This window comes from Paramisgurnus dabryanus, chromosome 10 (genome assembly GCF_030506205.2).
Source record: "Paramisgurnus dabryanus chromosome 10, PD_genome_1.1, whole genome shotgun sequence".
NCBI classification, from domain to species: domain Eukaryota; kingdom Metazoa; phylum Chordata; class Actinopteri; order Cypriniformes; family Cobitidae; genus Paramisgurnus; species Paramisgurnus dabryanus.
The window spans coordinates 21,730,986-21,753,349 of NC_133346.1; the positions used below are offsets into that span (position 1 = coordinate 21,730,986).

A 22,364-nucleotide genomic window follows, 5' to 3' on the forward strand; every position below is an offset into this window, starting at 1 on the left:
ACCATATCAGACACGTGAATACATAAAAACACAAAAATTTTATCAGATATATGCTGACACACAATATTATGACAATATTATGTGTTTTTGCAAATTGCCCAGCTTGTCAGATATTAAAGGGCATTTCATTTTAATTGTGTCTCAACATTGGCAAAGCTCTAAAAAGCACAAAAATTCTTCTGAAGTTAAGTGATATGTGAGAGAAAATATTTTAATATTTTAAGCTTACTTGAATTTATGGTACTGAAGTGATATGTTCCCATAAATACATGACATATCAGACACTAAATAATGTCAAAATACTAGGGCTGTCAATTCACTAAAATATTTAATCTAGATTAATCACATGATTTTCATAAGTTAACTACTGTAATGATTAATCACAACTTAAACTGCTAATTTTTTCTGTTCTATATTTACCTTAATTTGACATCTTTCATGTTTTCAATACTCTAATCAACATGCGCATGTACAATTATAGATACTTTATTAAAAATAGTCAGCAAAAATAATTTTGATCCAGTTAAATTTTTTTGAAGGTTTAAAACTAAATCACAGCATCCATACCTTGACTCTTTCCCCGCCATTGACGAGTTATCTCGTCAATTAAGAGAAAACATTAACCTGCCATTGACACTTTCCTGAAAGTTTTTACGATAATCTGTAATTCCGCTATTATCTAATTCTTACCCAATTTATAAAAATCTGAAGCAAAATCTAATTTATCAAGTTTAAAATGTTGTTAATTCTTCTGAATCTGATTTCTAACAAAATTCCTTTACAAAAATGCAATTACTTAAGCTTTTTGCTCAAAATGTGGTATTTTTGAAGAAACCTACCCATATTTAAGAGGTTATAAAAAGAGAACAAAAGAAGATAGGATGAAAAAAAATCCCCCTTTTGTTTGTTTGAAAGCAGGGGTTCTGTTCTTTCATTTGATATTTTTGAATATTCGGCCACCAGACACACATCCTTTGTATAAGTAGGCCGGTACACCTCTCAGAAAAGTTATAAATAAAGATAGTTTTAGACATTTGATGACTACTTACTGTCTAAGGCTGCGTCTCAATTTATCCAACGGGCTAAACAGAAATTGTGTGTTGCGGTAAACGCAGATTAATAAAATTAGTGTTGTTAAAATAAATGTACATTAATGCATTATTAAAGGGACACTCCACTTTTTTAAAAAATATGCTCATTTTCCAGCTCTCCTAGATTTAAACATTTGATTTTTGCTGTTTTGGAATCCATTCAGCCGATCTCTGCGTCTGGCGGTATCACTTTTAGCATAGCTTAGCATAATCCATTGAATCTGATTAGACCATTAGCATCACACTGTGATGCAGCAGGTGCATTGATATTACGCAGTGCCCGAAAACAGTCCCCTTGGTAACTTTCAATAGCAGGGGACTATTTTCAGGCACTGCGTAATATCATTGCGCCTCCTGCAGCCATGTTACGGCAGCAAAGTCCTTGATTATTTTGTGGGAATGAGAGTATAGTTCCTAGCCATTATCTGCCTAAAAAAATCACAACTTTTGATTTTCCATCTGTCTAAGTAAATGAAGTAACTACAGAAGAGTAGTTATTATAATAGGAAAAATATCAAAACTCTTTGGTCATTTTTAGCACAATGCTAATGGTCTAATCAGATTCAATGGATTATGCTAAGCTATGCTAAAAGTGGAGATCGGCGGAATGGATCAAAGTAAATCAAATTTTCACTCTAAGGGATCTGGAAAATTAGCTTATTTTCAAAAAAAGTGGAGTGTCTCTTTAAAACGTTAATTTTGACAAACCTACAAAATACTAATCTGGGATGGCATGAGGGTGACTAAATAAGAACATTTCCATTTGATGAACTATTCATTTAAGGTATGCAAGAAATAACGCCATACTAGTGATGTAAAATTTAAGCTAATTTACTTTAACAGCATTTAAGTAAATTTCCCCAATCCCATGCTACAAACTGGAAAAATCAATAATATTGGGACTGGGGTGTTGACACTGATGTCTACAAGTATTAACGTGCTACTGTGTGAATTCCCTAGCTCAGACGGTCTAGCACTGATGTCACAGTTTACCCACAGGACACAATGTTTCTTTCGTCTTCACCTGCTCTTATGGCAAATATGACCGAATGCTTCACACTACAAGCTGCAGAGGAACAAACGACATCATACGAAACCTGCAGCGCTTTTAGCGCCGTCATGAAACAAAAAATCTTTTTCCCCTTACAAATGGAACATTTGTTTATTCTCCTTATTTATGGCGCACTGAAAACCACATTGAAGAGAAACTGGAGAGAGAGAGAGAGAGAGAGAGAGAGAGAGAGAGAGAGAAAGAGAGAAAGAGAGAGAGAGAAAGAGAGAGAGAGAAAGAGAGAGAGAGAGAGAGACATGCGTTAGTCTGAAAGCTACTGACTGAAGTTGGCTATGTTTGAAAATGTTTAGTCTGTGGCATGAGCTAATAGAAAACTAGAAAGACAGAAAGGACGTAATGAGCCAAAGACTATTAAAACACACTGACTGTGTAGAAACTGAGCACTTCTCAAATCTATGGCTGCTGAAAGTATATTTATAGTGGGCATAGTCCAGATTGTGAAAGATACAGCTTTGTTAGGACTGAATTAACAGTACAACAACAAACATATTACATTTTAACATAATACAACAAAGGGCAAGAATGTTTACGCTCTTTTGGTAGTCGCCGCAGGCCGAATACGCACATGCAAAGCTAGAATAAATACCCCTGCATTAGTTTACTCTTTGTTTACAGTTTGATTCAATTTATTTTGATTTACCTGACAAATCATCTTGTAGAATGAATGTAAACCACACTACAACTACACTGGTGCAGAAATGTCAAGTAGTTCAAATTATTTACATTTGTTCTTGTGGCAGACGATCTGAACCAAAGCAACAAACAGTACATGTTGTTTATTAGTATGTGTGCTCCCTGGAAATCAAACTCTAACCATACAAACCATTACCTCTTGCCTCCAACCATCTGTCATAAATAGTCAGCTTTCCACTTTCTAGCAATTTCCAAAGGATAATCCTATCCTACATGTTTTGTCATTGCTTATCTTCCTTAAAGGCCCAAGTACGCCTGCACAGTCAAATGCACAGCCTTGCAAAGTACACTTTATTTGACTCGTATGGGTACTCCGATGTTCGACGCATACGCATTGCGACAAACTGCAATAAGGCTTCCTGCCTATATACTACGTACTCCTGTATGTGCATGTGCTACCTGTGTATGCATTAGAGCCGATATTATAGGCATTTTCCAAACTATCGGTATCGGCATTCATAATGGCCGATAAATGAATATTTAAAAAAAAAAAACGGACGAGACAGCCTTCATTAGATATCCTCACTGTTGGTTTTTTGACAGAGCACTCTGAACCAGTAGCTGCTGGTGGGGTCCAGATTTAGGCGTCTAGCCACTGCCTGAGTCAAGTGATCAGCAATTTATATTTTGCTGTTGTTGTTATTTATCAGAACTTAAAAGAATTTGTCTCCAGTCCTATTAAAAGTTATATTTATGAACCAAGTCTCTTAAAACTGGTAACTTTGATTTGGTTGTTGTTGTTTTTGTGTTTTTGTTCAAAGGCCTTTACGTTTCATATCTTAAGTTTGTATTTTTATAAATTTTATTTATCAGAACTTATATATTTTGATGTCCCTCTGTTCTGTTGTGACAATAAATGAAACAAGATTCTTTTTTTAAATGCATTATCATATTATTTTAGTTAAAACTCATAAATAACTACAAATAACTAATGTTAGGGAAATTTGTTAATGTTTTGTTGCGTGTTTGGGAAAAAAATCTGCCGATATATCGGATTTTAAAACCAACAAACATTTGTATCGGTATCGTCCTTCAAAATCCTTTATCGGTCGGGCTCTAGTATGCATGGTTACAAATTTGGGGATATGTGTGCAGTATGTGCATACTACTCTGATGACAAAACATGCACCACACACACTGTACACTTACTATAAAGAAGTAAACCCTGGCCTCAAAGAGCACCTATTGTCCGATTCATTTCCTTTGGTGTGTAAGTGTGTATTAGTACATGTTAACGATATGCAAAAGTTACAAACCCCAAAGTAAACGATGACGCGAGTTATCGCCTCCAACGTAAATCTCTTTTCTTGGACTACAACAAACACATGGATTGTAGGCAACAGTTTGCTTTCTGGGATTGGTGATGTAGACAAGACCGTCATTATCATAATTCATCCCGCTTGGATTCACCTGTAAGTTAACTCCTGTTAGCATTGCATTGTGAGCGAATCTTTCAAACATGGTAAGAAGCATCACATTTCCGGCTGACGTCAGAGGTATTCAGGCCAATCGCAACGTAAAGATTAGCTGGCCAATCAGGGACACAGAGCTTTTAAAATCCGTGCATTTCAGGAAGAGAATGAAATCTGGAGCTACAAAAATGTACGGTATGTGGAAAATGATGTGTTGCTAACCATAAAACATGCAAACACATTGTATCATAAAAAAAAATTATGTTGTTTTTTAGCAATAAAATAGGTGCACTTTAAACAGAAATGCTCTTCATTAGGAAAGTAAAGGCTTGGGTATAATTTTTACAAGTAGGTGAGAGTTTAAATACAGTGTGCGTGATTCAAATTTCGTAATTAGAATATGCACGAGTCGAACACCTGTGTACAAGTCAAATGAAGTATACTTTGCAGGCTGTGTGTTCAACTATGCGGCTACGCTTGCTTATGCGTAAAAAAAATTAAGTATATGTATATTTTATGTTTACTTAAAAAGCCTTTTAAAAATATCAGTTTCTAGAAGCTGGAACTGAAGTCTTGATGGACATTGTAATTTCCAAAAACCTTTTAGCTGTAAATATTTCTGTATGGAATGGGCCGAACTTACCTGAGATGTAATGTTCGGGTAGAGTGGAACTTAATTGAGTAACTAAAGCTTGAACCCAACAGGTTATTTGAACAGAATGGCTGTCATTAGCTTCTGGAAGCATGCAATTACTCGTTTACAAAGGTATTCAACCCATGAATGCCACAGATTCAGAGGAGCGATTGTAATCTTTCAGAAAAATCAGTGCTGGTACAAACCCTTTCCTCTTTGATTTATGTGAGCAAAAAGTGATGCCTTCCACTCTGCTCACCCAACGCTCGCGCTTAGGCCCAGCTGCAGTCCGCAACTTGCAATCTGCTGAATGATGACAGCCTTAGGGCCTACGTGAGCAACACACTCCATCTACACCAGCTGGTGTAGCCAAGTGCTGTCTTTGAGTTTGATGGCTATTCTAACAACATTCCAGCCCACTCCTGCCACTCAGGCCAAAAGGATCTACAAATCAAGCGAGCGGCAACAGGGGGTGGTTTCGGACAGCAAACACCTCTTCGTTAGAGAGGTGGATTGTCGGTCGAGAAGAAGCGACAGTTTCAACGGTCTGTGAACCTAATGCGGACCATCAGTCAAATCTGACATCTTTAGCAATCCAGCACCGGAGAACTTTAAAGTTACTTACAGTCTTTCACAATTAACAGCTAGAAAGTATGGTTGCAAGCAGAAGAAACAGACATCTGGGTTTGTTCTCATAGACTGTATGTTAAGGCACATTAGGCTGTGTTCACACTGGAGAACCCAAGTTTGTTTGACATGAGTGGTGTTTTTTTTGGGGGGGTGGTATGAAAGATGTTTTCTGAACTTGGATGTAAAACAAGAAACCACACCCAAATCTACTTGCAGTAGAGGTCGGATCTAATTTTTACACTAACTCCAATAAAGATCACAGCTGACAAAACAGTCTTCCCCTAATAGCTTGGTTTGAACCAAACTTATAATCCAACTGTGCAGCTGTAGTCAAGTAACTAATTTTTAAGTAAAAGGATTTACTACTGAAACCTAAATTTGAATCTGTCTGCCACGTAGAGGGTTGCCAAGTCACTGCCAACCTACTGGGTTTATGATTATTACTACGGAATGATTTTTCAAGAAGAAACTTTGTGTAATGCATAACACTGACTCAAAAATGTTTTTTAGGTATAGGAGTGGTATATGTTGAGTTTTAGGCTAATTATGCTAATTTGATTGACCACTGGGTTGGTTTTGTTTTGTAGACCTGGCCACCCATGCATTGAAAGAGCTTGGAAGAATCTAAGGGTGCACTGACACTAGGGCTGTGTATCGCCAACAATTTCCTGATACGATACATGCTACAATACGATGAGTATGACGATACAGGGATATTTTGAACTACTAGAATTTAGTAATATAATTATCTGTTTATTGTACATTGAAAAAGCTTAATCTTGTAAAATTTGTGTTTTGCCAATTTTGTATTAGCTTTGTAAAATAGTATTATTTATAATTTATTAAAGGATTAATACATTTTCTTAAAAAAAAATCCAGATAATTTACCATGTCATCCAAAATGTTGATGTCTTTCTTTGTTCAGTCGAAAAGAAAGTATGTTTTTTGAGGAAAACATTCCAGGATTTTTCTCATTTTAATGGACCCCAACACTTAACAGTTTTAATGTAGTTTAAAATTGCAGTTTCAAAGGACTCTTAAACGTAGAATAAGGGTCTTAACTAGCAAAACGATTGTCATGTTTGGCAAGTAAAATAAAAAAGATGGCCTTTTTAAACACAAATTCTCGCCTTCGTACGGTCCTGTGACACGCTAGCACGACCTCATGTAAGTGCAGAATGACGTCGAAAGGTCACGTGTTGCATATACAGGGTATATACAGCAATCCTTAAGTTAAATTTACTACTTTTTAATACCTTTTTTACTACCTTCAGAATATTTTTTAAAACCATCACGACACTGAATTGCAAGTGTTAATCAGCGACCTTTCTATTATTTACACAGATTTTGACATATATAACATACAAAAAAGAATAGACATGGATTAAAGTGAAAAAAATTCTTCTGACTGAAATGTTTTTCAGGCCAAGTCATATTCCTTTAACTAACACTTTATGTAGGTGAGACCAATAGCATTTTAAAGGGAGATTCCATATTGAAGTCTCCTGTGGCATATATAGGTAGCTGTAGTTTGCAGGGCATTTTAGATTAAGGCGAAACAGCTAAATAACTCACTATATAAAAAGAAAACATAAATATCACAACCTTTAATGAATCTTTTATTAATGATTTATTAATTGTAAATGTATTTATTTTAGCATTTACTAATAATTTGTTTAATCAAAGTTGAAACTTAACTTAATGAATGCACCATGAACTACCGTCAATTACTGTAATGACATAAACAAGAATTAATTAATGCTTATATACTCTATATTTTTCATTGTTTGTTCATGTTATATAATGCATTTACTAATGTGAACAAATACAACTTTTTCATATCATATTAACAGTACACATAAACAAATAATCCAGGGTCTGTTCTGTTCACACGACAGCTTACAGTCACAGCTCTAATACAGTAACGTTATGTATGAATATAAACCCTGAACAAGTAACTCGAGTCAAACTCGTGTACAATTCGCACAGGATGTCTGTAACCATAGTTGTAAAGTGACAGTTGTAAATTGGATGACTGTACCTTTATCAACAAAATATTATGTTACAATAGAGGCAGCGCTGATGTGCTATTTTATGCGCAATGTTTCTGCTGTTTACTTTCTGCTAAGACCTAAATGGTTGTGTTTATATGAGGATATTTGCAAAGACTGGATTTTTGAGGCACGTGTGTTATTTAAGGCCAATAAAGCGGCAAAAATACTCACAACACAAGCTCAATGAGAAGCGAAAGCACAACTTGCATACTCCTCTGACACGGAAACAGCGGACGCATTTAGCACAGTTGTTTGTATTTGAATGGCTTAAAATCACTTGTTTTTAAACTGTCGTGCTTAAATATATGTACAAATGTTACGTTTTTGTGACCACACGCAAATGCAATTGCAAGAACCGACAGGTGGATGACATCAAAGTCCCGCGAGAGCATTTCGGAAGCAGTCTCCTCTTATGATTCCTCGTCAATCGCTCTCACAGGATTTGGATGTCATCTGCCTCTTGGTTCTTGTGGCGCCACATGAAGTTTACCCACGAGTTTAACAAACTCGTTGTATCAGCCATTGACTAGATCAGCACAGCATTAAAAAACGTGACGCAGATAATCACGTACGTGAGAAATCATTTGCCCCCAAAATACAGGACCCCTAAAGTTAGTCATACTGTGCAAAGACACGCAAGTTACCTGGCTGTTTGATTTTCTTAGCCCACGAACTGGCTTGCCAATCTTCATCATTTCGCTAAGCCAAGTCAATCTCCATTGGTCTTTTACACCTTTATCAATCGCCAAAACACCGGAGCCTTCCTGCATTATAAGTTTGACCATGCTAGCTGAAATAAAGTTTTACCTCAGCTTAACGTGATACAGTCAGAAACCCGGAGTGGATCCGGTGCGTAGTGATTACAGAATGCTTACAGTGGAGAGAGGAACGTGATTTGGCTCCACTCCAGGCTTTGATCACATCCCAGAGACGAAAGATCTTTGATTATGTGCCCAGATATGCTAAAGCCCATATTTAAATGAACTGACGCGAACGCAGATAGAATTTCAATCAGAATATGATACCTGATAGTCTAAAAAAAAAAAAACCTAATTTGGAAAAAAAATTATACCTCTGAGACCAAATTTAACACTTTAAATGCCGTTAAATTTGCCATTTTTGATTTATCACTTTTTAATACTTTTTAAGAGAAAGAACACTTTAAATGCTTGTAGGACTATACTGCATATATCTCTACATTGAATTTAGGGCTGTCACCATAACTCTATTCTTTTTGAGGAGTTTTAAAAAAAATCCTTGAGTACATGTCAGGTACTCCTTAAAATAGCGGAGATGCGGTTTAGTGAAACAAACAGTATCAGAAGCATACAAATCTCCCTCTCATTTGCTCGCATACACAAACACACCGTGCGCATGAATCAGCTACTGTACTGCATGAGGAAATAATGCGCATCCTAGTGAATTTTGGAAGTTAAAGACGACTGAGCTGCAGTGGCCTGGCAAAACACATTTGAGAAAAAAGGCGCAGCAACTCAAAAAGACCTGCGTGTTTCACAATTACTCTAAAAGACCATAATGACAATTTTGCGCGTGGAGCAGCAGTTGTGCGATCTACCGGCATTGCCTTTGCGATCGACGTATCGTACACCCCTGCCCTAAACCATCCGCTGACTGTTTAGATATAACATGAATATACTTCTGTAAAAATATGCACATAGTTTGTTATTCAGTCGCTGGGTTCGCTGCATTATATAAATACAGTAATACTGCCAATCACTGTGTATAATGATGATGATTAGACGCTTAACGTTCGTCAGTTCGTGGAAGTTAATGCCGGTTAACATATAGAATTAATATGTCACGTTAAATTAATATTTTTACTGGTTTTTATGTCTTACAACAGAAACAGGACATGTATGTATATAAGAATGACATTATTTATCCCTAGTTGCATTAAAGTACAGTATATGACAGTTCAGAGACTAGCAAAAGCGCAAACATTAACCTGGCTTTGAAAGCAAATGCGACGTAATGACGTCACAGATATGCAAATTAGTACGTCAAGAATCGATTCTGAATCGAATCGGGACCCTAAGAATCAATTCTGAATCGATTCATGAGGGTCCAAGCGATTCCCACCCCTAGTGCACATGCGAGACAGAAAAAAAAGCGGGAAAGTATACCCCTTAAATTTCACTCAACTTTCTCCATGGATCAACTACGATCTGTCACGCTACCTTCAAAAGTGCGGAAGTTGCTGTATCGATGCGTGCATTATTTAACATATTAATATTTTGAACACAGCGCTAATTCACACTATCCAAACCGAACCAGAGTGCGTTTGACCCCTAAAAGCCTGGTTTATTTGACTAGTGCAAGCGCTCTGTTGCATGCCTGGGCATGGTTTGGTTAAAGGACAAGTTCGGTATTTTAGACTTAAAGCCCTGTTTTCAGATTGTTTATGGTGAAATAGAATGGTTTTGACCGAAATTTCGACATTTGCGGCTGTCCTGAGAATTTTCGCGTGTTTGTGTTTCAGCTCAGACCTCTACAATGGGTTTATAGGTGCACTGGAACAATCCTTCCTAAAATGCATTAAACTTTCGTTTACAAAGACATGAAACTCACCGAGTGGTCAGGGGTGTTCACTGGTATGCTCACACAAAAATCGCTCCAAAAGACGCATTCCAACAGGTTTTATCGTAGTTTTTACCAACTCCATTGACATGTATTATATGTGCTGTGAGGTACGGTATTACTCCGCGCCGGGAACTTTGTTTCTATTCTTGCAATCGGCAAAGGCGGATTAGCGCCACCACCTTGGCTGGAGTGTTTATTATTCAAGCTCTAAGCGGAAGAATGTACGGGTGTGAGGCGTTTGGGAAAATAGGTCCACAAGTTAACAACGAATGCTAAAACAGCTGTTGGAAAGCATCTTTTGCAGCGATTTTTGTGTGAGCATATCAGTGAACACCCCTGACCACTCGGTGAGTTTCACGTCTTTGTAAACGAAAGTTTAATGCATTTTAGGAAGGATTGTTCCAGTGCACCATTAAACCCATTGTAGAGGTCTGAGCTGAAACACAAACACGCGAAAATTCTCAGGACAGCCGAAAATGTCGAAATTTCAGTCAAAACCATTCTATTTCACCATAAACAATCTGAAAACAGGGCTTTAAGTCTAAAATACCGAACTTGTCCTTTAAACTTTAAAATAAAGCCCTAATAAAAAAAGGGTATTTTAAAGCTACCAAAATAAAATGTAGTTTTACGTCAAACAGAAATATCAACCTTCGCATTTTGTAAAAGGATGCTGTTACACCACAGATCGCTTTGATATAAAAACGGCCTAACTTCGAAGATAACTCCCTCACAATTTTTGTCTACATCGCTGGGTTTGACTGACAAGGCTCTATTGAAATAAAACACCCCGCGCACACAGGCATAACCTGTAAAAATAACTCGGAGTGGTAGAAAGAATGTTGCCACATCATTTAGGGTGGGTATAAAACGGACAGCGCTTTTAGTATGTTTCTCTTATTTTTGGCTCTAACCAATGACAGCCATGCCAAGAAAGAGAAAACCAGACCAGACGAACATACTATAATTTATGTCTTGAAAATTGAAGAGATGTCAGTCGAAAATAATAATTCAAAAAAAAGGTACAAATGTCTTTTAGTTTGGTCGGTGAATTGCAGAGGATACAATTGGCCTCTTCCTAAAATAAGATACCAGATGCCAAGAGAGCGGGCTGCTGTTATTAGAGAGAGGGCAGGAATGTATTTGCTTTTTGGGACTGAATACAAAGCTTGAAGCTGCCTCTGTGGACATACGAACACCAGAGAACCGGAGTCAAACCCAAACATTGAGATTAGGGGGTGGAACCAAACGAATGAATGGCAAGAAAACCAACTTTCACTTTAGGACGGAGATGGAAGTAGGTTTAAAATGCGATGACTGCGGTTTCACTGACACGGTTTAGAGTTGTTGTCTTCATATTTTGAGAATTAATAGAGCTGTGGCTAACACCAGAACGGAACCGCCAAGAAATAGAGGGCCACATTCAAAGCGCTGGTTTTAATTCTTTGATTTGTGACTTGTGTGTTTATTTTTAAATGCAAGTATGCTTGACAGATCAATAGGGAAATTATAAACCAAGCCAGTAATACTTTTCATTCTATTGGTTTTCTTTGGTATTTGGAAAGCATTTGATGGTGAACATGCCCATTTCCAAATGGTCCATAAACTCTTCTGGTTTGCCAAAAAGGAAGTTGTGTCCAGGCAAACCATACCAGAATTCTGCCACTGTAATTGTAATCTAATAAATACACACACACACACACACACACACACACACACACACACACACACACACACACACACACACACACCTTTCCATACCGCCTACAGAACATCACAGATGTTTTTAGCAGTTTGGCATGAAATCTTTCACAGTGACCACGAAGCCACCCAAACCCCAAAACTGACAGCCTTAAAAATACCCAGTGTCCTGTCAGTGTTGTGATATGTAGCACTTCTATTTTAAAACATTCGACATTCCGGACACGGTCGGACCCACGTGCGTGTCGCGGTTACGCGTCTGGTTGGAAATGTACTTCCTGTCCTTTTTGTTTAATGATCTGACTTGTGTCTTAACTGAACTCTGGAACAAATACCTCATTGAAAATAACAAATGTTTTGGTTTCCTAAACACTAGAGAAGACTGCGATCGTTGATCAATCCTATGTGATCGGAGGTTTGGTGGTAACATTGTAAACATAATATAGTACACATTTTACACAGTAACGTTATGAAGGTATATTTGGTGCAAAACAACTGCACACCTGTGACAGTGGAATTTGTATTTGTAGAGATTATCCACACATGTGTATCAGTAAATTTGAAGTCACAGATGAAGAGTTGCAAACTTGTAGATTTTTTTTCTTTCTTTCAAATACAACACAACAGTTACACATTCACAAATCCTTCAGTGCAGCTGCACAAATCCTATTTTACAAATCACAGATTAAGAAACTCACAAGCTCACGTTTTTTGCTACAATTGCTGCAGTAAATATGGTGCAAAACCTACTTGAACACCTGCATCAAAGTATGTGAAGTCACACACAAATTTTGTACATTCGCAAAATCAGTTTGTGCATCTGTGCGATGAGAGTTGCATGTGTGTAAAAAAAAATGTTCACAAATATTTTTTTATTTTTGAAATATTTTCTAGCACAAACACAAGTACATAAATACAACTGCTTGAATCTGCTGCTACGAGTTTCAAACACTCTTTTTCGTGTGCTCTCTGTTTTGCACCAAATATCTCGAGATAAATGGTGCGAAAGTAATTTGTATACCTGTAGGCTGTGCTCAGCACTGCCCACCAGGTGGCGCCTGACACTCACTGAAGCAGAGTTTATTAATTACCAGCAATGTTTCAGCAAGGTAAATCGCCTTTATCAAGGTATTATTTTCACCAAGTGGAGAACAATATAAATGGGAGTGCTAATTATACACAGATGAAGGTAATTACATACAATATTCCAATGATTCATTATTAAACAAAATATAAGTTCCATAAATCTCAAACCATCAATATAAGTAGATTAAAAAAATACAAGCAGCAAATACACACATAGGCCTACATTTAACTAAGATACATGCTTTTTTCTTCTAATATACTAATTTGGATGATTATTTCTGTCTTTTTGAATCGGGTAACTGAACAACTAAATTGTTTTTATTATTATCTTAACAGTTGTTCTGATTTCTTAACATTTACCCTGGATGCTAACCCAAATCAAATCAGCTTTTTAGACTTGTGGGTAGCTTGTAATTTTTTACATAGGGATCCGATTAAAAAACCTACAGCTCGTCATACACTATTGAGAGTGGATTCTTATTGTCATGAGCAGGGCCGTACAGAGGATTTTATAAATACCAAGGTCCATATGTATTTTTCTAGGGCATGCACCCCAGAAAAAAATTTCAGTATGCACAACCATGTCAGTATGCACAAGACTTGTGTTGTTTATTAGTAATACATTGAAATAATTATTTTACCATCCTGGGCACATTGTTGTGTCAGTAAAGTAAACATAGGCTAACTGAATATAGGTGAATGTAATCTAGGAGATAAATTAGTTAGATTGGACCTCTCTTCTCCATCTATACCAACAGAAACCACTTTAACACTGTCATTGTTGAAAATCATATGTAGGAAAACAAATAGAGAGTATAAAACACGCATCGTGAAACATCAGAGTGCAATAATATGCAGAAATATGAACCTTCCACTAGCACTGCATTTTGTTGAACTTAATCATCCTATAACTTCATTATTGTATATAGGAATTGAGAGGGTATTTTCATCTAGAAGGTGAGGTGAGTTGGACCAATTTTAACTTAGACAGGAGGCCTTTTAGGTATAGTAAAGCCTATTAGGTATATGTAGGCCTATGTGTGTATTTGCTGCTTGTATTTGTTTAATCTACTTATATTGATGGTTTGAGATTTATGGAACTTATATTTTGTTTACTAATGAATCATTGGAATATTGTATGTAATTACTTTCATCTGTGTATAATTAGCACTCCCATTTATATTGTTCTCCACTTGGTGAAAATAATACCTTGATAAAGGCGATTTACCTTGCTGAAACATTGCTGGTAATTAATAAACTCTGCTTCAGTGAGTGTCGGGCGCCACCTGGTGGGAAGTGCTGAACATAGCCTACAGGTATACAAATCACTTTCGCACCACTTATCTCAAGATATTTGGTGCAAAACAGAGAGCACACAAAAAAGAGTGTTTGAAACTCGTAGCAGCAGATTCAAGCAGTTGTATTTATGTACTTGTGTTTGTGCTAGAAAATATTTCAAAAATAAAAAAATATTTGTGAAAAAATTTTTTTACACACATGCAACTCTCATCGCACAGATGCACAAACTGATTTGCGAATGTACAAAATTTGTGTGTGACTTCACATACTTTGATGCAGGTGTTCAAGTAGGTTTTGCACCATATTTACTGCAGCAATTGTAGCAAAAAACGTGAGCTTGTGAGTTTCTTAATCTGTGATTTGTAAAATGGGATTTGTGCAGCTGCACTGAAGGATTTGTGAATGTGTAACTGTTATGTTGTATTTGAGGGAAAGAAAAAAAATCTACAAGTTTGCAACTCTTCATCTGTGACTTCAAATTTACTGATACACATGTGTGGATAATCTCTACAAATACAAATTCCACTGTCACAGGTGTGCAGTTGTTTTGCACCAAATATACCTTCATATAACGTTACCTCAGTGTAGTTTTTATATGCTTTAGCTATGATTTGAACTATGGTAATCTACTTCTTGTTTATTTTGCTTGTTATCAAAAAGAAACTACTATTGAAGGACTCTGTTGTTATTGATTCTTTGCGGAGTTTACCGGAAGATACGCGTGTTCCACGAAAGCCGTTTTTTTATGTTGTTACTGCTCAAACCGTCTATACAAAGCGCCACTTACTCCTCTACCATGCTAGCTAAATTTTACATCACATTATTGTCCTTGAAAGGCAATATGTTGCATAGACAGCAGTATATATACATGTACAGTAGGGATGCATAATGATAAATTGCGATTAATCTTTAGCAGAATAAAAGTTTTTGTTTACATCATAAAGGTGTGTGAACTGTCTCTAATAACCTTGTATAGATAAATGCATACACATGCACACACATGCATGTATATATTTAAGAAATGTTTACATGTGTATATGCATTAGTATATTTATGTATAATTTATATTATAAATATATAAATACTTAATATATAAATATATATTATATTTTTTTCTTAAAATTATACATGCATGTGTGCATATTTATATATATACATAATTATTATATACACTTCACACAAATATATGATGTAAACAAAAACTTTTATTCTGCTATAGATAATTGCGATTAATATTTATGCATCCCTAATTTAAAGCTGTACAACACAATTTACACTTATTTATTTAGCAGATACTTTTATCCAAAGCGACTTACAAATGAGAGAGCATAATGGGGCGGTTTCCCAGACAGGGATTAGCTTAAACCAGGACTAGGGCTTAGTTTATTTAGGAAATATAACTAGTTTTAACAAACATGCCTTTATTAAAACATTACTTGTGTGGATTTTAAGGCAAAGCCAAGCACAGTGAGTGATTTATTTTCTTTGTATTTTCATTGTTGTTTGATCAAGCTACACTAAAACTAATGCAAGGTTTATTTTGGCTACTGTCACTTTAAGACCAAATGCACAGATCCAATATTCTGTTACACACAGGTTTTATTTTCTAACTCTTCACATTCAGACATAATAGACTACGTTTACGAAGAAAAATCTCAGCATTTTGAGATTATTTTGTGTAAATATTTCTGTTCAACCACAAAGCTCAGTATTTGCACACTGTTTTAATCTTTTATACATATTTCCGTGTTGTCTGAAGCCTTGAGATGCGACTTTCCACACTCCAGGAATGGATGTGTTAATTTTAACACATTGTTTTGTGTTATCCTATTTAACACATTGTGTTATTTTAACACATTAAAGTCATTTCGTGTTGATTTTATGTTCAAATAAATAAAAGGGACCAAAAAATAGATGTGTCTAGTTAAGGACAAAACATTAAATGTGTTGTCCTTAACTAAACACAAGATGTGCTATTTTAACACATTCGTTTTAAGAGTGCAGGGACGCACTTCTGATGTGTGCACACAAAACTCCTTAAACAACAGGCGAATAGTGTATTGAAATCCCTTTTGCGTCTTTTTTCTTTATTATTGAAAATGGCAAGACCTAAAACACATACAAGTGATCATTTGCACCTGATGCATCTGAGGATACACTGGCCCAATCATGCAGTTGACAGTTGGTCACGTTTGCCCCAGGCACTCCTTAACGTGACTGCTAAAGAGTGTTGATTTTGGGTCCAAGTCAGAAGAACCCAACACAAGTCTGATATTCTGGTCCCTAGATATGGCATGAGGATCTATTTTATGCAAGCCTATAATATACTGGGCACATTATGCGACAACACATAGTACAGACCTAAAAATATCTTTCTATAAAAATAAAAATGTTTTGCTAAAGCAAGAAGTCCTCAAATGTGCTACAGCTGCTACAAGTGTACATTTCACATTCCGGACAGAATGTTAGGCATTAAAAATGACAAGGGTGAGGGGACATGCATTTGCCCCTTGAGAACACACATTGTAAAGACAAAAGTGATATACAACAGGGCCGTCGCAATGCTCGACAGAGGTCAAAGGTTCGTCTGAACAAATCTCAAGCATGCAATAATCCTCACAGAAAGTACACCAAACACCATAGATCCACAACTGCTCTCAGGATTTGAGAGACATGACAAGGATTTGACTAGAGCTTTACCACTGTGATATATTGAGGAATACAGGTACAGTCGCGCATGGCACTAGCAATGCCACGATCATGAATTGGTTCCCAGAGAACATACAAACTGATCTAATGTATATATTACAATATAAATCACTGTTGAAAACGGATCTGTTTCCAATAGAGTACGCAATATAAAATAGCAAATCCACTTCTTTCATTAATGGATCAGACAGGTTGCTCATTGGAACTGCTGGTCAATAATAATAAACCTATACACTGATTTACGTAACACCACTTGATCACAATACTGAATCCTCAATTGCTGAAAGGGTGTAGGCCCTTTTACTTTGTAAAACCCTGAGTGCTCCTTTTGACACCGAAACTAAACTGTCAGATATTTTTTAGACATTAGGGAGGGCAGAGTGAAAAACATTTGCTCATGTCCACTGGGAGGCACGTTTCTATTGTCATAGTAAATATTAGAAGGGAACGTTGTCAAGCCGAGTCAGACATGACTTAAACTAGACACTACGTTTCTACTTTATTGCAAGAACTTGTGCCAATAAATGATTTCATAAACTTTCCTGACAAGACAAAAGAAATAAAAAACCTTATTTATTTCTCCAATACAACCAATCAAAAAGTTTTTAATTATAATATAAATAATTTTTTAAATCTCATGTTAGCTATTGCATAATGGAACCGTTTTGTAACAAACAAACACGAAGTATTTTCAAAAAGAAAATTTGGTAAAAAGAAAATTACCCTATGATTTACTCATCCTCAAGCCATCATCTTATTTTAGTAAATGTCCTGGCTGGCTCTTCCAAGCTTCATAACAGTAGAAAACAGCGTCCAAAAGCTAACAAAAGCTAGAGCTGTTTTCATATTTTATATAATATCAGTATACCTCCACTTGAGATTTTTTTTTTTTTAGTTTTACGTGTCTTTAAAAGGGTGCTTACTAGGGGTGGGCAATATGACCAAAATATATATTTTTACTACAACTCCCATGAGCACTCCCAGCACCCAGCGCAAAGTACTGAGATCGTTTGTTGAGCTGCGCTCGCGATCAGCAGATGCTTGCGTTACGGACCAAAGCGCCACCTTTTTACCAGAGAGAGCGCTAGCGCTGACGGATTTGCGAATGCACGGGATGCAGTCTGAGCACGCACACTTCGGAAAAGATAAAACAACTGCATGGAAGTGATTAAAGAGATTTAAAGTGCGTGCACATTCTCTGGGCAAGAGCGGAGAGAAATTCATAGCGCAAACCTGAATGCACAAATCCCAGTTTGGTCCGAAATCAAAAAAAACCCACCAGTGGAGAGGTTTGCGCATCATTTTAATGAAGGGTACTTTGTGCAACAATAATGCCCTCTCGACATTTGCCATTAAAAGTCTTAAATAACTTTAAACAGAAACCACGATCAAGCATATAACATTTACTGCTGTTGTTAATAAATATCTAAAGTGTTCTTTAAAATAAAATCTTTTCAGTTAACCTTCTACACCCCTGCTCCACTTTTAATATATTCATTCAAAGTTAATCTATTGATGCCTTACTAGCATGTTTTTCATGTATCTAAATATATAATATGATCTATACTGATATTACCAGCTAATAAATGTGGTCTTAATTTTGGTGGTCAGTCTGCATCCAATCTAGCTAAATAGAGTAAAATTACTCAAATTAAAGTCCTTTTAGGATGCCAAAGTCAAGTTTAATCATATAAAATGTATTTTACCAGCAACATAATTGTGGCCAGTGAAAATGCTGAGTGGCTAGTAACTTTGGAAAACAACTAGCCACTTTGGCTGCCCTAACGATATGTATCACAATAGAGGTTTTTTTTATCTTTTAATAAGGTTTTTATGTTATTAAAATATTTAATGTCATAGAATTTTCATAATTCACACAAAAAACTTAGACATGCATAAAAAAGAAGACAAAAACAAACAAAATTCAGATGGACAGGAGCAAAATTAGATAACTTCCCAGTCTGGATCCAATACACTGTTACACATGCGTTTTCTCTTTCAGCTGTTTACTTTCTCTTAACTCTTTCACCGCCAGCGTTTTTTTTTAAAAAGTTGCCAGCCAGCGCCAGCATTTTTCATGATTTTCACCAAAGTTTAATGCCTTCCAGAAAATGTTCTTCTTTAAATATATAAACATACAATATACCAAATGAAAGAACAGACCCTCTGCTTTCAAACAAAAAAAAAAACGTTTCATCCTACCTTTAGTGGTTCTTTTGCAATCAGCTTTTGAATATGGGTAGGTTTCTGCAAAAACACCATATTTTGAGCAAAAAGCAGAGATAATTCCATTTTTGTGACGGACTTTTCATAGAGATCCCATTCAGAGCGATCTTTAAAACAGACACAGATATGCAGCCGCTTGCCATAGGGCAATACTTCCGGGTTTAAAAAGTTGCGCAAGGGCGGTATTGCGTAAAAAAAACGGAAAATCTCGTCATTGGCGGGGAAGCGTTTTCTTTTAATTGACGAGATATCTCGTCAATGGCGGGGAAAGAGTTAAGACCTAAATGGTAGTGTTTATGAGGATACTGGCAAAGGGAATTTTTGCCGCATATATGTATTTAAAGCAAATAAGCTGCAAAAATGCTTACAAGTTTAATGAGCAGCGGATGCGCGACTTACGCACTCCTCTCACAGAGAAACATCGCTTGCATATAGAACAGTTGTCTGCGTTTCAATGGCTTAAAATCACTTGTTTTAAAGGTCATGTTCTTTCTGATCCAATTTTTTTAACCCTAGTTAGTGTGTAATGTTGCTATAATAGCATAAATAATACCTGTAAAATGATAAAGCTCAAAGTTCAGTGTCAGAATTCGCCTTTCAAAGCCTACAGCGAACAGCCGGTTTGGACTACAGTCCTCTATTTCCTGCTTTAATGACATCAATAAAACAGTTTTTTGACTAAACTCCGCCCACAGGAATACATCTGTTGCCAGCTAAGCTAACTGCTATCGAATCACAACACACTAAACAAGCTACACAATCAGAACTTATTACGTATTTCTAAAGGAGGGACTTCATAGAACAAGGAAGACATCAGCCTGTTTTGAGGACGGTGAAAACAGCGGTATACAGACAAGTAAATTGTGTGAAAAATACCACATTTTTTACACATGAAACATGAACACATGTTATATTGCGCACTGTTAACACAATCAAAGGTTTAAAAAGGTTTTGACATTTTAAAAGAAACAGTGTAAAGTTAACTTCTGGGTTGTCCTACAAAAATCTACCAAAATTAATTCCTTCAGCTCTCGATACTAATTTTAGAAGAGGTTTATAAGACTTTCATAATGCCACATGTAAAAAAAAATGCATTCTTTTAAAACACCTGAGATTTCACAATTTCATCATGTTGATGTATGTCAGTGGTAGTCATGTGTGATGCAGAGACTCACCCTCGCTCTGTTCCTCCTCCTTCTTCTTCGAACCCTCCTCTCTTCGCTGCTTGATTGCAAGTAAGTCTTTCTTCAGCTGGCGAGCTTCTTTACGCAATTCATCACTGTGGAAAACCATACAACGAAGAAATGGAGTTGATTTTCACTTTTGGAAGGAAAACGAAGTTCTCACTAAGTCTCGCAAAGTGCACAAAGGAAAAAACATGAGTAGCGTTTTTACAAATTAAAATACTTTCTGCAATTTGAGATAAATCATTTTGATTATGAAAGATGTTTTACTAAAGATAATGTGACATGGAAATGACCAATGCAACTTTAAATGTACTCATCAGACCAAATGCTTAGCACAAAACTTAAAACATGATAAAAATGTATCAAATTATATTGAATAACAAGAAACTTCCCAATGCATAGGCATCGCAAAGAAATATCTGAGTTATGTGAGAAAAATACACTTTTTTCCTCATTAATGGCACATTGTTTTATTAACAGCATGCACATCTACTTTTGGGTTTCCCTACCAATTAAGCTTTCGTTCAACAATTAAAGAGAGATTTGAGTGTTCACATTAAACAGTAATAAAACCCAAAATGATCTTGGGCACAACCTTCCAACATGTGTCAGGAACAAATAAGCACATTAGAAGTGTAAAACTTTCAAAAAAATTGTGTGGCGCCTTGTTAGATCAAGAGTTCAGTGTGGCTTCCAGATCATCCAGGTTTCTGGCACATCAAAAAATAAATGCTGAATCTGCACAGCTCAGGCCCACAGAACTCCAGCGGTGAGGCCTCATTCTGATCTTTAACACGGCCATGAACCTGAGCACAACTGGCAACAAACACACACCAGGGTAGAAACATCAGATCAGCATGATAATGGGGTTCACATTTGAAAATAATATGTGAAAGTGGATTGTTGACCGATTGATGACGACACGCGGTACTGATGTCCAAATTGCATTACTCATAGCTGCCTCTGCATCGCAACAGAAAACCTTTTGCATGCACAGCAGACGTATGCACAATGTAAACAATTAGGTCCACTTTTCCCTTCTCCGGAAATAAATGGTGCATGTGATGATTAAGCATACTGTGTCAAATGAGTAAAAAATGCCGAAAGATACCTGCAGCGGCAGAAGTGAAAAATACATTTACTTTTAGACCAAGCAATCATACCAAGCGTAGACCAGGAGTTCTTCATACAAGATAATGGTTTGAGTAAAGAAATAGTTCATAGAAAAATGAAAGTTTTGTCCACATGCACTCACACATCATGTATGTTTTATTTAACAAAAGTAGACCACACTCCCATAAAAGTCATATGAACGTTGAATATTATTTATATAATATAATTTTAATATTATTTATATAATATAATTTGAATAATATTTGGCCGAGATATAACTTTTTGAATATCTGGAATCTGAGGGTGCCAAAAAAATCTAAATGGCCTTTAAAGTAGTAATTAGCACATCCACAAATAAAAATAATGTTTTGATATACTTTTATGGTGGGACAAATACAAAATATCTTCTTAATAACTTAATATCCTAAAGATTTTTGGTCATTTTGATGCATACATACAGTATACCCATATCACTTAAGACTATACGGGTGATTCTCACGAAAACTTGGTTGTAAAAATGTCAAGCATGAAAATGTAAAAATTGCTTAAATTTACTTTTTTTCCCACCAGACATTAGAAACAAAGTCTGAAGTATATGGGAACGTTAATTTAAAAACTTTTACTTATCATTTAACACTTTTTGTAACATAATTTCAAAAATAAGTCCTAAAAAATCTCATTACCGCAACAGTCAGAAAACATCAACACTGTTAGAAAAGCTAATATATTTTCACATTTTTAAAAATTGATTATTAATAGTCATGCACAGTAAATTGAAATTCTGAAATAATATTTATTTTAAATTTAACGTTTTTTTTATTTTGTTTTATTTAGCTCATATACCGCAACACCTTCC

General features: G+C 36.0%; 2 protein-coding genes across 2 annotated transcripts in view; both read right to left on the reverse strand.

Annotated features, from left to right (window-relative positions):
* The window catches only part of LOC135779587 (placenta-specific gene 8 protein-like), a 240,060-nt gene that overhangs the window by 130,076 nt on the left and 87,620 nt on the right, over positions 1–22,364 (reverse strand). The gene's annotated exons all lie outside the window — the stretch shown is intronic.
* cwc27 (CWC27 spliceosome associated cyclophilin) overlaps positions 1–22,364 on the reverse strand; it is a 53,632-nt gene that overhangs the window by 7,475 nt on the left and 23,793 nt on the right. The window contains exon 11 of the mRNA XM_065290335.2: positions 20,384–20,487. Coding sequence (XP_065146407.1) covers positions 20,384–20,487 — 104 coding nt within the window. The remainder of the gene's footprint in view (positions 1–20,383; positions 20,488–22,364) is intronic.